The sequence below is a fragment of the Mixophyes fleayi genome, chromosome 3 (genome assembly GCF_038048845.1).
Source record: "Mixophyes fleayi isolate aMixFle1 chromosome 3, aMixFle1.hap1, whole genome shotgun sequence".
Taxonomy (NCBI): domain Eukaryota; kingdom Metazoa; phylum Chordata; class Amphibia; order Anura; family Limnodynastidae; genus Mixophyes; species Mixophyes fleayi.
Window position 1 is genome coordinate 324879247 of NC_134404.1, and position 15147 is coordinate 324894393.

The window sequence follows — 15147 nt, forward strand, 5'->3', positions numbered from 1 at the left end:
ATGACATTTCCTGTGTTACACCTGCAGTTGTCAGCATCACACTAGTTACTATGAAGTCCCTGATACCTCACTTGGCATTACAGAAAGAAGAACAAAAACATTAGATATTTCCGCTACAATTAAGAAAAATGCTATATTTACATTTGTGTAAAAACAAACGGCTTCTCTGTCTCCTTGTAATTACAGTATACCTGTGAGATACTGCATTAAAAGCAAATAATGGTTTTGTGGTTGGTAATATCCGTTGGACAACGGCTATATAAACGATTGTAAAGAACAGTCGGAGAGCAGAAAATGAATAAATGAAACGCATGTGACTGATTGAAAACACAGAACACTGTGGGAATATGTCCTCCTAAGCTGGGGCTTAGGCGGACTTCCTAAAAGTCATTTCCAAACTCTACAACTAGGTCATTTACTAATTAGGAGAAAAGCTTCTTATGATTACAAAGAATGTAATCTTTGGGTAAAAGAGTGCTTATGTAATGGTTGGAACAGGGTCAATTCTGGCAATAAATAAACAAAACTTCTGCAAAACTTTCTAATGAAAAGGTCCTTCTCTTATACCTTTAATAGAACAGATAATATAGCACAGATGGGCTGTAACGGATAACGACCAGATATTGCATTTGATCGGATAACAGATTAACAAAAGCTTGGATCTGATTATAGATTTTAAAATCTCTAATGTGTTTTAACTGGAAATCTCATGGTGCCCACGTCTGGAGATAAGGTCTTGACAAACCCCTGGGTACCATCAAACAGACTAACTGCAGCTTTGGTAGAGGAAACTGCAGGTAGAAGTGGACACCGCGGGGTGAGCAGTGATAGGGACATGCAGCAACGGTATTCACGGTAGATTACGCAGAATAATTATAACTGGCATAATATATACTGAATGGGTAATTGACGGTGCTACTTATACGAGATATCCTCTATTCATATCATGCAAATTTAAAAAAAAAAAAAAAAGGATGTTGCACTACCTGTAGGATACTTTATTTATATATAAATATGAAACCATTATGACACTGCATTCTCAACAGAGGTAAAAGCTTGTCATGTAATATTATCATCACCATTTATTTATATAGCGCCACTGATTCTGCAGCGCTGTACAGAGAACTCATTCCCTGCCCCATTGGAGCTTACAAACTAAATTTCCTAACACAGACAGAGACCAGGGTTAATTTTGATAGCAGCCAACTAGTAGACTTCCTAAACTCTACAAATAGGTCATTTACTAATTAGGAGAACTAGTATGTTTTTGGAGTGTGGGAGGAAACCGGAGCATCCGGAGGAAACCCACGCAAACACCAGGAGAACATACAAACTCCAGACAGATAAGGCAATTGAACTCATAACCCCAGCGCTCTGAGGCCGTTGCTAACCACTGAGCCACCGTGATGAAGACTTTGTCCACCATTGATTTGCTACAGTATAATATGAAGGAAACATTCAACAGACCTTCATTAATAGGCCCTTCAGTACACCAGTGACCATACCACATGTGCTTCAACATAAATACAATAGCAAGGTGTAGAAAACAGAAAATAATCTATTCATGTAGCAGCTGACAGGAGGACCAAATGCAGACCATAAAGACCTACTTTACATGAACAGTGGGTTGGCTCACTTGGATAATGAATTAAATGTGACAACTTCTCTTATACTCTCCTGAAGAGTGAAACCGCCCTTACCTAAGCGGGAATACCAGAGCGCTACCTGTACACAAACATCCAACAGTGCGATCTGCTCTCACCTCAATCTCCCTCTCCGGGGTGAGATTGTGATCCCACATGATGACTCTGTGATCCTTCCCTCCTCCGGTGAGCAGCATGCCGTTCCTCATCTGACACAGTGTGAACACGCTGCCATCATGCGCTTTGATTTGTTTACTTATTTGGTAGACACCTGAAAATACACATGTACGTCTTTATACTCCATAGATCCCCTCGTGTTTCTATTGCACATAAACTGGATGCAAACATGCGATTTTCTTCTAAATAACCATGATCAATAAAATGTCGTTTATGTTTACTGTACATAATTAAATCTAATTTAACTTGTCATTCCCTCATAGTGTTACATGTATTACTCTGTGGTTATGAATCGCTTGTTTAGTATTTAAAATTACTATATTATACACTGCTGGTATTGGGTGCTGCCGATGTCAATTCCTGTGAAAAACCTCTCTAATCAGTATATCATAGCTTTGGCACTAAAACAATATCCATTCATACTGATAACAGCAATGTTCTTGTAAACTTCCCATTAGTTATTGTGACATATTGTTTCCTAACGTCACACCTTACTGGTAGCCAGCTGCTCGCCAACAATCATTATTGATCCTTTAGTGTTGTTCCAGAGAATAGCAAAGGGCCATATGTATCAGGCACACAGTGATTCCCACCCAATAAGTTAGTTTTCTTGGTGTCAACATTTTTTGCCAAGAACCAACTCCCACTAAGGAGCATATTCAATTGTCCGCGTTTCTCGCGGCGTTAAAAGTATTACCGGTATTACGGTAATTCTAAGCCGGATTTCAGCTCGCAGCTCAAAGCCGGCGTAGAAGGTACCGTAATACGGTAATAGTGCGCAAGTAGCGTTACTTTTGCAAGTAACGCTGACAATTGAATATGCCCCTAAGAATGGACACCTAAAGAAAATAGGACGCACCATGTGAAGTCTATGATAGAGATTGTCCACCTTTTGACAATCGCCAATATATAATCCAGGCTCCTCTATCCATGTAGCTCCTGCATGGAGGTCTCCATTGGGGCACCCAAACATTGCACGTATTAAGCTTATGGTCCAAGCACAGGGGGACAGTAGATTAAGACTCTATGACCCAAGAGTTTGTAATATACGTAGCAGCTGGATTAGCAGGAGCTTCAGCCAATCAGCTGCCACATTCAATACACACCCCTAGCTTAGCTTTTAGAACTCTGATGAGTTCGGTCTGCTGTGAGACAGCGTTTTCCTCCGCACGCTTCCATCATCAGTCTGGGTCCCAGAGGACAGCCCACACATTAGAACTACGTGCATTATTAAATAACATGCACATTAATAATTCCATTTCCTGACCAGGCAGCTCTCAACATAAAAACATAACGTGTTATTGTGTATAATTCTAGACACATTTGCATTAATTTCCTGAGATTTCAAACAATGTATCCAGATTCCTTGCAGGGGGAAATCCATCTTTTAAAGGCCATTCCTTCATTATATTGGTATTAAATAGAAATCCATTGAGATTTGGAAAGAAATGCCAAACCTCTGAATGGGGGTTTACAACGTCTTGAATTCATAGACTGCGCTGGAAAACAGGAAGCGCCGGAATTTTGAAAATTCCTTTGGAAATGACTAATGATTTTCAGTTCCCTGTTCTCAGTGCCCTAAGCCATCGCATTCATAATGCAGAAACAGTGCTGGTTTTTAGAACAAAGGTCTGGTGGCCAAATCTTAATGACAAAATGTTCTTGTGGTAAGGAGGAAATGGAATGCAAGTTAAAAAAGAATTCACAAAATAATGAGAAAGGCATTGACTGGTTCAAATCCCAACAGATGCTGTTACCAAATTGTGGTAATAGCTGCTTATTTAGATGCTCAAAAGGTATATATTGTACTTTTAAAGGCACTATAGCCAACTGTTGCCTTTCCTCACATTTACTTATGAAGTTTTTTTTATTTTTGTAACTTTTACTTTGACCTCAATGATACATTATTCACCTGTTCCAACAATAGAGCTATATTGCAACTTACTAACCCCCAGCTATAAAAACTCCCCTCTCCCCCCCCAGCTTAGTGTAAATGACTTCTCCCCAATTTTGCAAGAGTTATGGATGGTTGACGGGTATGTGTTCACCCATCCACACTGCTCGAATGATCAAAGACAGATATGCGTTGTCTTGTAATGAGGATAGGCTGATGATACAAGGTTTTCAGAGGCTGTACATTCTATTGGAAGACTTGAAAGGCAGAATGTAAACAAAACAAAAAAAAAAAAAAAAAAGGGTTACATTTTACGGATGCAAATAACAGAACAATGGGGCTATTCACCGGCCACTGACGCACTTACAATTTTACAAATTGAGCAGATTACACGTGAAGAAGGAGCTTACTTTGTTGCCTAATAATTACTAGTATTTGTTGCGTTATTCTATCAAGCTAGCCGGTCACTGTTTGGGTTTGCAGAACTTGACTGCAGTGATCATCTTCTGATTTTCAGAACATAGCAGCATGTATGAGCATTCAATGGAGACTGAAAATGGAAACATTAATCCTGGACTAGTCAAATGGTCATCAGTGGATGAGGGACAGACAACAACCAACGTAGAAGGCATAGAAGTTCTTAAAAACAGAGGAGCAGACAAGTCAAATGATGGAGGATGGAAAGAGGAGTCATGGAGTAGATTTTAGGCCCAGATGTAACCCGATACCATGGCTCTGGAGACACTATCCCCAAACCAGCTGTCATACTAGCTCACTAGGACACTGAACTCCTTATATTCTCCATCAGGTCCAGTTCTCCTTCGTATTTGCATGATAACCACTTAAGCGTGTGCCAGGCACATTAATGAAATTAAGAGCAGAGAAAACACCTAATGACTCAGTGCTATTATGACTACAAATAATTGCCTGAGCTTTTCAGAGCAATTATTGAGACATTTAGCTGAATGCCAAGCCGAGATTTAGATGCAATTAAAACGTTAGGAGTGGTGGAGAGAAAAGCTTGAAACATTCCAGATAACCTTTTAAATAATCACCGCACCCACACGCCAGAACTCAATATTCTGGAAACGTGAAGTGCGATTTTCATTACCTTCGCCACCCTGGTGGCAAGGACCCTCCGGCAGAATAGACATTACTCATAGAGAAGCGCAGGTGTGATTTTTATTGCCGAGTCTATCCAAGTTAACCCAGCAGGATTAACCATCCAGACACCTGTGCAGCGAGGCTTACCTTTCACTCCTTTCCCGGCTGTGGATTCTACAGGGGTTTTGCTCCATATTAACATGACTCCACCGGAATCTCCAGCAAGTACATCTCCATTGGCTAAAAAGGCTAAGCATTGTACAAACTTTGGTTTCTCGTATTTCTGGGGGGAAAAAAAATAAAATAAAATTAGAGGAGACATATATAGAGCAGTTTGGAAACAGTAATATGTATATATTTATGAATAAAACTCAATTATCATGAGCACAGTTCACTTGCTGAATATTGTACTTTATTTGCAATTTGCCCTGGTGTACTACAGATCTTATTCTATTTATTCAGAAGTGGAAACATATCCTTTAGATCTCCCTCAACAGAACAGCTGGGAATGTATGAAAACTAGCGTACCAGAAAATTGTGTTATTACTCATAACAAATCAGATGTATTATTACTACTACGGTCATCTTTGACTTATAAGGCGCCACAAAGGGTCCGCAGCGCCGTACATTAAATTTACAGAAAACAGAGAATCAAGACACAACATGATACAGAAAGAACAAAAATATATACAAACACAGGTGACAGTGTAAAGCATATCAGATTATTTCTGGGACAGATAGTGAAAGGGATGGTAGAAATCAGCGAGAAGTAGGCCGAAGCTTAAGAAAACAGGGCTAGGGAAGCAGGCCAAGAGGTATAGGGGGTGATGGAATAGTGGAAGGAGCACACAAGGAAAGAGGGCCCTGCTCATGAGAGCTTACATCCTAAAGATGTATACTTTCTTTCTAAGTGGCATTGCAAAAATGACAACTAGAATCTGATTGGTTTCTCTAAAGGCATGACACATTTTTCCTGTGCACTACAGCATTCATAGTGGTCCCCAATTGTGACATAAGCATGGTGCAATAAGATCCATAATGTGGATCTGTCGGCAATTTGGCCACACACATTCATACCAAAGCAATCTATCTTGCACCGAGTCCACACAATGTTGAAACAGGTTCGACATTCTCTACATCAGCACAAGTTGGTTATGTTCTAAAAATCAAATGGATAGGCCACTGACTGGATGTGCCACTATATACATGGCATTAGCCAGAAGTCTATTCTTTTGTAGTGGTTAATTTGCTTAGAAATAATTTTAAATATGTAGTTTCTTAAATAGCAGTACAACCAATCTTTAAAGGACATCTATATCCACACACACACACCATTAAAACCACCTGCCTAACATTCTGTAGGTCTCTTAGTGCAGTCAGAACAGCTCTGAACAGTCAAGGTATGGACTCTGAAAGTGTCCTGTGGTATCTGGAACCAAGACGTTAGCAGCAAATGCCTTAAGTCCTGTTAGTTGCGAGGTGGGAGCTCCATGGCTTGTATTTTTTTCTAGCACATCCCACAGATGCTCTGAGATCTAGGGAATTTGTTGGACAAGTCAATTGGTCTGCAACAATGTTTAGGAGGGTGGTACGTGTCAAAGTAACATCCACATGAATGCCAGAACCCAAGGTTTCCCAGCAGAACATTGCCCAGAGCATAACACTGCCTCCACCGGATTGAATTCTTCTAATAGAGCATCCTGGTGCCATCTTTTTCCCTGTTAGAAATCACCGTTTCTTTTATACCATATGGATGACCATGTGCATCTTTTTAAGACCAGGCCATATTCTTTAATTGCTCCATGGTCCGGTTCTGGCACTCACGTGCCCACTGTAGGCTTCCAGCTGCGATGTACTTCCTGTGTGTTCTGACACCTTTCTATTGTACACAGCATTGACTTTTTGAGCAGTTTGTGCTACAGTAGCTCTTCTGTGGGATTGGACCAGACGGGTTAGCCTTCGCTCACCACGAGCACCAATGAGCCTTGACCGCATATGGCCTGGTTGTCCTTCCTTGGACCACTTTTGGCAGTTACTAACCACTGCATACCTGGAACACCCCACAAGACCTCCCGTTTTGGACATGCTCTGACCCAGTCATCTAGCCATCACAAATTGACCCTTGTCAAAGTCGCTCAGATCCTTACTCTTGTTAATTTTCCTGCTTCCAACACAACTTCAACAACTGACTGTTCACTTGTTCACTTGCTGCCTATTATATCCCACCCCTTGACAGGATTATCCAACATTAAAACTACTGACCAGTGAAGTGAACAACATTGATTGAGATAGAGATATAACATATCTCTACAAAAAAAAACATTATCAGTGTTAGAGAAGCCAAAAAATGAGAAAATCACCCAATATATTTTTTTATTAAGATAAGACATGCTTTAAACAAGTACCCCACTCAACATTCACTGCAACAAGAAAACAAACAAATCCATTTGTAACCGTTATAAGATAAGATCCAATATTTCCACGGTCATCAGAACAACCAGATCTGTGACAAACTTAGCAGTTTGGCTGAATGACAGGATCACGAGAACCAGACCCAGATTGTTTGACACTTGCTTTCCAAATTTTTATCATGTTAGGACTTCAACGTGGGGCAGTTCCTGTGCGGTACACTTATGTCATTAGTAGCTCTAATGCCATGCCTTTTAGGCTGTGTGTTCCTTTAATACGCAAAGATTTACAAATGTCTGGGGAGGTAATTTGAGGTAGGCAAGGGAAATAAATTCCACATGTAAGTATCTTATATCAGACATTCTAGTGCAGCTTATTGCAGGCTTAGGAACACTGGCACAGCCCTTGGTAACTAAGCAATTGTGACCATTTATTTTAAACAGCAGTCAGATTACATATGAAATACACAACACGTGCTGTAATATGCACTTCAGACGTGCCCCGAGCTGGTATTACAATTGAACAACTTGCAGGGTTCGGATCCCTTACAATGTTGTCCATATGACATGTAAACGTGCGGTACTTCCTCTGGTACACCAACACACCAGGTCTATATTACTGCCAATACCATTATTTCAGAAAAGACAAATAAAACAACTGCCAGAAGATATAGAACGGCAAATAACTAAATATTTAAAATCATTCAATGCCAACAGCTGACATTAATGCAGAACCCAGTTCTCAAGGTCTTCACATTGAGATTCCACAGGTCAGTATTCAACAATCACAGATGGCCACGGGAGCGGGTCATTGCTAACCTTAAGAGCGTGGAAGATTAATTCGTTTGTATTGAGAATTTAAAAGGAAATTTAAATTAGAAAAAGTTTATGCATATGCTGCATTATTTCAATAGTAAAAACACACACTTCATCATCATCATCATCATCATTTATTTATATAGCGCCAACATATTCCGTAGCGCTTTACAATTGGGGACAAACAAACTAATAAACAAACTGGGTAAAACAGACAAAGAGGTGAGAAGACCCTGCTCGCAAGCTTACAATCTATGGGACAATGGGAGTTTGACACATGAGGTTAAGTCTACATTTTGCATTTTGGCCCAGCCAGACTGCAAAGGTAAAAGTGACTCATAAGCTAAATGAACCCGTCACACAACAATGTTGGTCAGGGGGCAGCCGTCCCGCGTGAAACTGTATAACAGGCTAAAGGTAGCGAGGTTAAGAGGGTGGCAGAGGAATATTATACGCTTGTCTGAAGAGGTAGGTTTTCAGAGAACGCACTTTATATCTCATTCACAGATTCATAAGTCTCTCTCAATAGTTATCATTTTAGTTACCAATGCTGCAATTATGGACGTACAACATAATACCTACCCCAAAAATTCCCTGTTTCCTTGCCAGAGAGTTACCACTCCAGGTCCAGAAAAAGATGTGTGATTTTCCACAGGTGACTATCGTGTTGGCATCAGTTGGATGGAATTCTACAGCCAAGACCACCTCATTTGTAGTCTGTCAGGAAGAGAAGAACATGATTTATATACAACAAATAAGAACACAGGCCCTCAAAATACGTTCATATGATCCGTAATTTCCCAGTGGACTGTTCATCGCTTTAAATAATTAAAATACAAATACAGGAGTACAGATTCTTAGCAAAGTCCTCAAAGATACTCCATACTATACGATTCATAAATATTGGATTAAGTATTTTCATATTTTATAACTATTTATTTTTTGCCAATGTTTCCCTATCCAATGGTCTTTTCTACAATTCACATAAATGGAGAAAATGATCCCCATATTTGGGGCCATCAGAGGAAAAACTTGCGGTGCTTATCTGGTAATATACTTGGAGAAACCAACCCAAATTCTTGGCTTGTAGTTCGCAAAATGATCCATCACAGACAAAATGAATAGGCTCATGTGGATTTTTAAACATCCATGGGGGAAACATTACATTTTTACAGAAATTACCGTAATAACGGTAAAAATGCTCAGCCACGATGTCCTGAGGAACATAGCGGCTAATTGAAATCCCCCTATGAAGTGGTGGTTTCTGTCCTCTTTCTTTCTAGTAATCTAGGGGACAGATTCAACGGGCCGCGTTACTGGCAAAAGTAACGCGGCCTTCGCTTCATTACCTTTAATACAGTAATTTTAACCCGGATTTCTGAAGAAAAAAAACACAGCATTGAAATTACGGTAGTAACGGCAATAGCGCGCAGGAATCTGCCCCTGAGACTCCCAGGAAGTCCAGAACTCTCTCCCAACAAGAGGATGTAAATAAAAAATGCCAGAGTATATAAAGAAACAAGGGTGCACAATTAAAACAACAATTTAATCCATACGCGTTTCACCTTGTATAGACTTCATCGGGGGAACAGAAGTATAGTAAGCTGCATACTTTCACATTTGTTAGAGTATGGTAAAGTAAGGTTTGTGAAATTGCCAAGCCAACTGACCTTTTATTTTATTTTGCTTACTTAAGTGCAGATCATGCAAACTTCCTCTTGAATGTCTATATAGAATCTCCTATTTCTTTTACAACAATTACCTTTATTTCAGCTACTTTTGACTTCTTCTGCCAGTCCCACACCGTCAGCATGTGCTCATTGGAGTCATCAATCACGGCCAGGTGCACCCCCGAGTCCTGTAAGGCAGGAACATTACACGTTCGCATTTAAAGAGGAGCCAAATATCATTTTACCTATATTAAAAATAAATGACGGCGCTCTAAGGCACTTTGATACTATTTGAGAAAGGTGATGGAGTCACTTTATATTGACACTGCCTGAGGAAGGTGACATAGCATTGTGTATTACCGCTTTAGAGAAGTCCAGACATCCGACTCCACGCTCGAAAGTCCCGAGGCCAATAACTTGCAACGTTGACAGACTCACGGAGTCCCAGACTCTTACATGAGGCTGCAGGGGCTGCAAAACAGACCAAGAAACGCACAGTAAAACAGTGAACGGAGGTAACATTATTAAAGTGAAAATACTACTTCATAGGTTGAATAACGCCTGCATAAGTCTGGTCCCTGGGTATTCAATGTAAGGCTGGGGAAGGGTGTAGTGAGCAACCCTGAAATAAACGATGTATAGTTCACAGTCTGTTCTACACTAGTTACGGATTTGATGCACAGTTTGTGACGTCAGAATATAACAAAGAGAATTCGGCATTTATGTAGTGACTTAGCTTTAAGGTTAATCAATATTTATACAAAACAGGACTGTTACAACTGCACAGATATGAAATTCAGCAGAAGTTCTTCAATAATGGGAACTGATCTTTCCCTGTAGATCATGAACACTGATGATACAGAGAATTTTAGCCAAGCGCTACTCCAAAATGACACAGGTATTTAAAAGCAGTATAGTGCAATAAGAACTTAATGCGTGCTCCCACAAAACTCCCTTATTCCGTTGTACCAAGCGTTAATGTTTCTGAAAGCAGCAGTCAATGTTGAAATAGTCTCACCTTCCACACGTCTGTGTGCCTGTCTACAGGTTCATCCGCTTATTTTTTTTTGTGACTATGAGCGTTACAATGTATTTAATAGACCTCAATGTGCGCCGCTCGAATAAAAACTTACGGCCATGTGCCAAATTTTTAAAGCTTCACACATCCCATGAACACTTTCAACTACAAATATTTCTCATACACCCTTTAGCATGCTGAGCCCAAAAGCATTTTGAAGGTGGTGGGGGTTGAAGCTAATTGTAAGGAGTCAAATAAAAAAAAAAAAATTAAAAAGCATTTTCCGCAAACAAGCAGTGTAAAAAACAAATCAAAAAGGATGAGCTTTAATGTTTACATAGCGCGTTTTACTAAACTCTCCAGAGAACAGTACTTAACCCTTCCATCTTTGTCCACTCCGGCAATCTGTCCCGTTGCGATTCTGATTTTGTCAGGATGAACGGCGATGCTACAGAAGAAAACGTCACAAAAAAAATGAAACTTAACAAAAAATGCTTTTTCCAGGAAGAAACACACTGGCATAAGTTGGGTCCTAACATATACAGAGCATTAAACTATATAAAACACACAGACCCGCAGAATATTTTAGTCATCATTGGTCCAATATTGAAGCCCACATTCTTTTTATACTTCGAAATGACATGAACGGAAGCCTCCCAATAACATTTATCTTAGCAGGACGACCCAGTTACATGGACCAGAGGAAATTGCTCTGGGTTTTGCAGGAATGAGAAAGTGGTTGGTGATATTTGCAGGTCTAATTTTGTCATTTAGGAGTTGGATGTGGGAACATTAAACTATAAAATCCTAACGAGAATGGCTTTTACCATCCTAAGAACCCTCTGAACACAAACGTCAAATAAGAAGTTATTTAAATAAAATATGCAAATAGTGTATAAAACAAATAAGACTGGTGGAAAAATAACCCCTTTGTTTCTCTACAAAACATTTAAGCATTTTTTTTGTTTTTGGGAAAAGAGAACAATTCACACCGCATACATTTAAATAAAAGCCATTGTACTCTGAAAGCATGTGCGCAAATGTGGCTAAAAAGCAGATTATCCTTACCATTTAACACAGTCTGTATGGCCCAGGTAGTGCCGCTGGGTCCTTTCTTCATAATTGAACAGTACTACAACGGATGCTATGAAATATACAATTTCTCCAGTAGGGAGAAGGTAAACATTAGCGCGACAGTCTCTCCCACGGTAACCGTATCTGTACAACATTCCGTTAAGGTCAACATACGGGGCAGCTTGTGTGAGCCACAATGTGCAGAAAACCTTCACGGCTATAATTCTAAGTGCATCCAGTATTTATTAATGGGTACAATCAAATGTATTCATTTATGCATGGCCTTATCCGTGTGGAGTTTGTATGTTCTCCCCGTGTTTGCGTAGGTTTCCTCCGGGTGCTCCGGTTTCCTCCCACATTCCAAAAACATACTGGTAGGTTAATTGGCTGCTATCAAAATTTACCCTAGTCTCTCTCTCTCTGTGTCTGTTTATGTTAGGGAATTTAGACTAATGGGGCAGGGACTGATGTGAATGAGTTCTCTGTACAGCACTGCAGAATCAATGGCATTATATAAATAAATGGTGATGATGATGCATGCATTGTGTAACTTATGCTAAAGGCAACGGAACAACCAAATTTCTGTTCATATATCAATATATCATCTCCGCTCACATGAACGTCAACAAGTTGAAGTCTACGGTACACCACCCAACAGTCCTGTTTCTGATTTCTTGCAGGCAAAATGTGGAAGACAGGAGGGTGAGGTTAAAGTGTGAAACGGGTGAATGGTCAATTTTACCCAATTATTTGTTAATTGTGATTGCTGTTAAGCTGCATCTTACACCACACCAAGACCGGAGGAGAAATTGGTACAACCAATGTGTTTATTTCTGCGTTTGTAGACTACCCAGCTGGCACACTCCCTGCCTAATAAGACAGCTTAGAACATTAAGGATACACCCACTCCAGTTTTAATTTCTCCGGTGGGAGTTCTGTTCTTATGTCCTCGTAGCTTTCCACATCAGAAGGAATGAACATTGTGATTGGTCGACCTCTCATAAACATCTTTATGTATTCTCCTTCTGTGGAAACAAAATAGATCATTTCTTGTGAGTGAAACGGCAAAATCCGTGAAGTAACAGTTTAAAAAAAAAAGTTTTGGCGAAGGATACTGGGATTATTCAAGAACAAAAAAAACCAAAATTGTTTCTATCGCAAAAAATCTCTCTTCAGATCGGTGCATTATGGTGAAAGGGCCACAGGGCCTGCACTTATGAAAACAATTTAAGCTTTGTACATTAAATCTACCGTATATCAGCTTAAATAATCAGTTGATCTCATCTAATACCTACAATACCAGAGGAGATCAATTCCAATGGCATTCATTTTAGGTTGCATCCAAACCCCTATTGAGTTAGTTTTGTTAAACGGCTATACTTTTAATTTGATGCATTAAATAGATTAGTACACAAGTTATTTCCCATTGGAGGAAGTACTGTGGTTCTCCAACACAGTATTGGCCAACATTAATATTGTAGGGTAGGAGAATTCAGGGTTATGATTTAACCAGTAGAGCTGTTGATATAAGTAATTAGAACACACTTTACATCGACTAAAACGCAAGACTTTTCTCAGACTTATGAGATGTATGGTAAAATGTGACCTCGTATTGCTCTTTTAATTTGTGACACCTGTATGTGACATCTATACATTCAAAGTTTAAAAAACATCAAAGACAACCTGGGTTCCAATAAGGGGACCAAGAACCATTTCAATTGGGCAAAGACCGCCCTATCCTAGTGTAACTGAATGCCACACCTTCGTAGGACAGGTATTCAGCATTTATTTTGGACTACCATGTATAATCTAATCTTCCTTTCAAAAAATAAAAATATAATCTACATCCTGCAGGTGGGAAAAACTAAGCATTACAAGACACCTATTGCCAAATAGAATTCTAACTGCTAACAAGAAAAGTAAATAAATATTAAAAAAGAAAACAAAACACTACTAAATGAAATTCTCGAACAAATTGTCTATTGAGCCTTGGGGGGGTATTATAGACCGTGATACTGAAAGGACATTGTGAGATTAAAAAAAAGAAGTTTATTTAAAATGTTTCATTAAATATTTATGGGGAACACACATTTGTATACCAGATACGCAGCTCAATCCATGAATATTTTATGGAGACATCGTAACTCTGATAACGATAAATGGAGATTTCCACTTACACTGGATGTAAATCAATACCTATAGCTTTCGCCAACAATGCTATAATTCTACAGCGAAGAACTCCAGGAAGCGATGACAATATGAGTAATTGTTAGTATTCCAATACAAATGCATCTGTACACATTACAACACTGCACATTGCAGTTGGAGAAGCATCACACTTTTAGCCTGATCACTGGAAACAATATATTGCATTGTCAGGAGAATATTTACATATACAAATTGCAAGACAAAAATCAGAACTGCACTCTGTATATGCAACACAAAGATTATATTTAAAAAGGAAAAAAAATGGGGCCATAGCAGAGAACTTTAAGTTTCAGGGATAAGGCTCAACTGTAAATATAAAGTTCTATTGATCATATGCCCTTCAACCATATTTTCCCCCCATTCCGGTAGCTCCAGATTAGAATGATGCAGCTTTCTGCGGTGACCTCAACTGAATGACAATGGACAGTCGGGTGCATAGGCTGTCTGGCTGAGTTTTACTGTGTTCCTTGGCAGCCAATGGAAGCTATTGTAAACAGCTGTTACAATAACCAAAAGGTTATCTCAGCAACAGTAAATACCAGGTAAGACTCAAAAAGAATCATGAACAGCATTATAAATACATCTAATTAAGGCTTTTACACAAAAAAACAAGTGTAATGAAAAATTGGCCATCATAACTTGTAATTATTTTTTTGCGTGTGATAAAACCATATAATAATTTGCAGCCTTTCTGGTATTGGAGAGAAAATAAAGCCTTATGGGACAGCAACGACAGTAAAAGTTTCAGCTCTATTTAAACGCCTGAGCTGGCGAAGGCAGGCGTCTGTTAAAGTAATCATGGAATAAAAACATTATTGCATATAAAAAAAAAAAACTGCATGAAAACATTTCTATTAATGTTTCCCCATATGAAGCAGGGGAATATAATTATAAAATATGTTTAACGGGTTATACATTTCAGTAGCGTAGTTGTGTCTCGAGATGTAAGGAGATGGTAGGAAAGGAATATAATAAATTGGTAGATGTGATCTGTGCAATATATTTTAAAACATGGTAAATATTTCAGTTCCAACTCATGCAAAGTATATTGTTCGTGAGAGTACAAAATACACACACAAAAACAAACATCTGCTTTTATGTAAATAGCATCAGCATATGCTGTACAACAACATGA

At 39.1% G+C, this 15147-nt stretch overlaps 1 protein-coding gene across 9 annotated transcripts in view; it reads right to left on the bottom strand.

Annotated features, from left to right (window-relative positions):
• EML4 (EMAP like 4) overlaps nt 1–15147 on the bottom strand; it is a 124115-nt gene that overhangs the window by 14851 nt on the left and 94117 nt on the right. For all 9 annotated transcript variants that reach the window (XM_075204170.1, XM_075204169.1, XM_075204164.1 and 6 more), the window contains 8 exons: nt 12706–12829; nt 11799–11948; nt 11109–11178; nt 10073–10183; nt 9805–9900; nt 8625–8759; nt 4966–5101; nt 1763–1914 (listed from right to left, as the gene is read on the bottom strand). In XM_075204170.1, coding sequence (XP_075060271.1) covers nt 1763–1914; nt 4966–5101; nt 8625–8759; nt 9805–9900; nt 10073–10183; nt 11109–11178; nt 11799–11948; nt 12706–12829 — 974 coding nt within the window. The remainder of the gene's footprint in view (nt 1–1762; nt 1915–4965; nt 5102–8624; nt 8760–9804; nt 9901–10072; nt 10184–11108; nt 11179–11798; nt 11949–12705; nt 12830–15147) is intronic.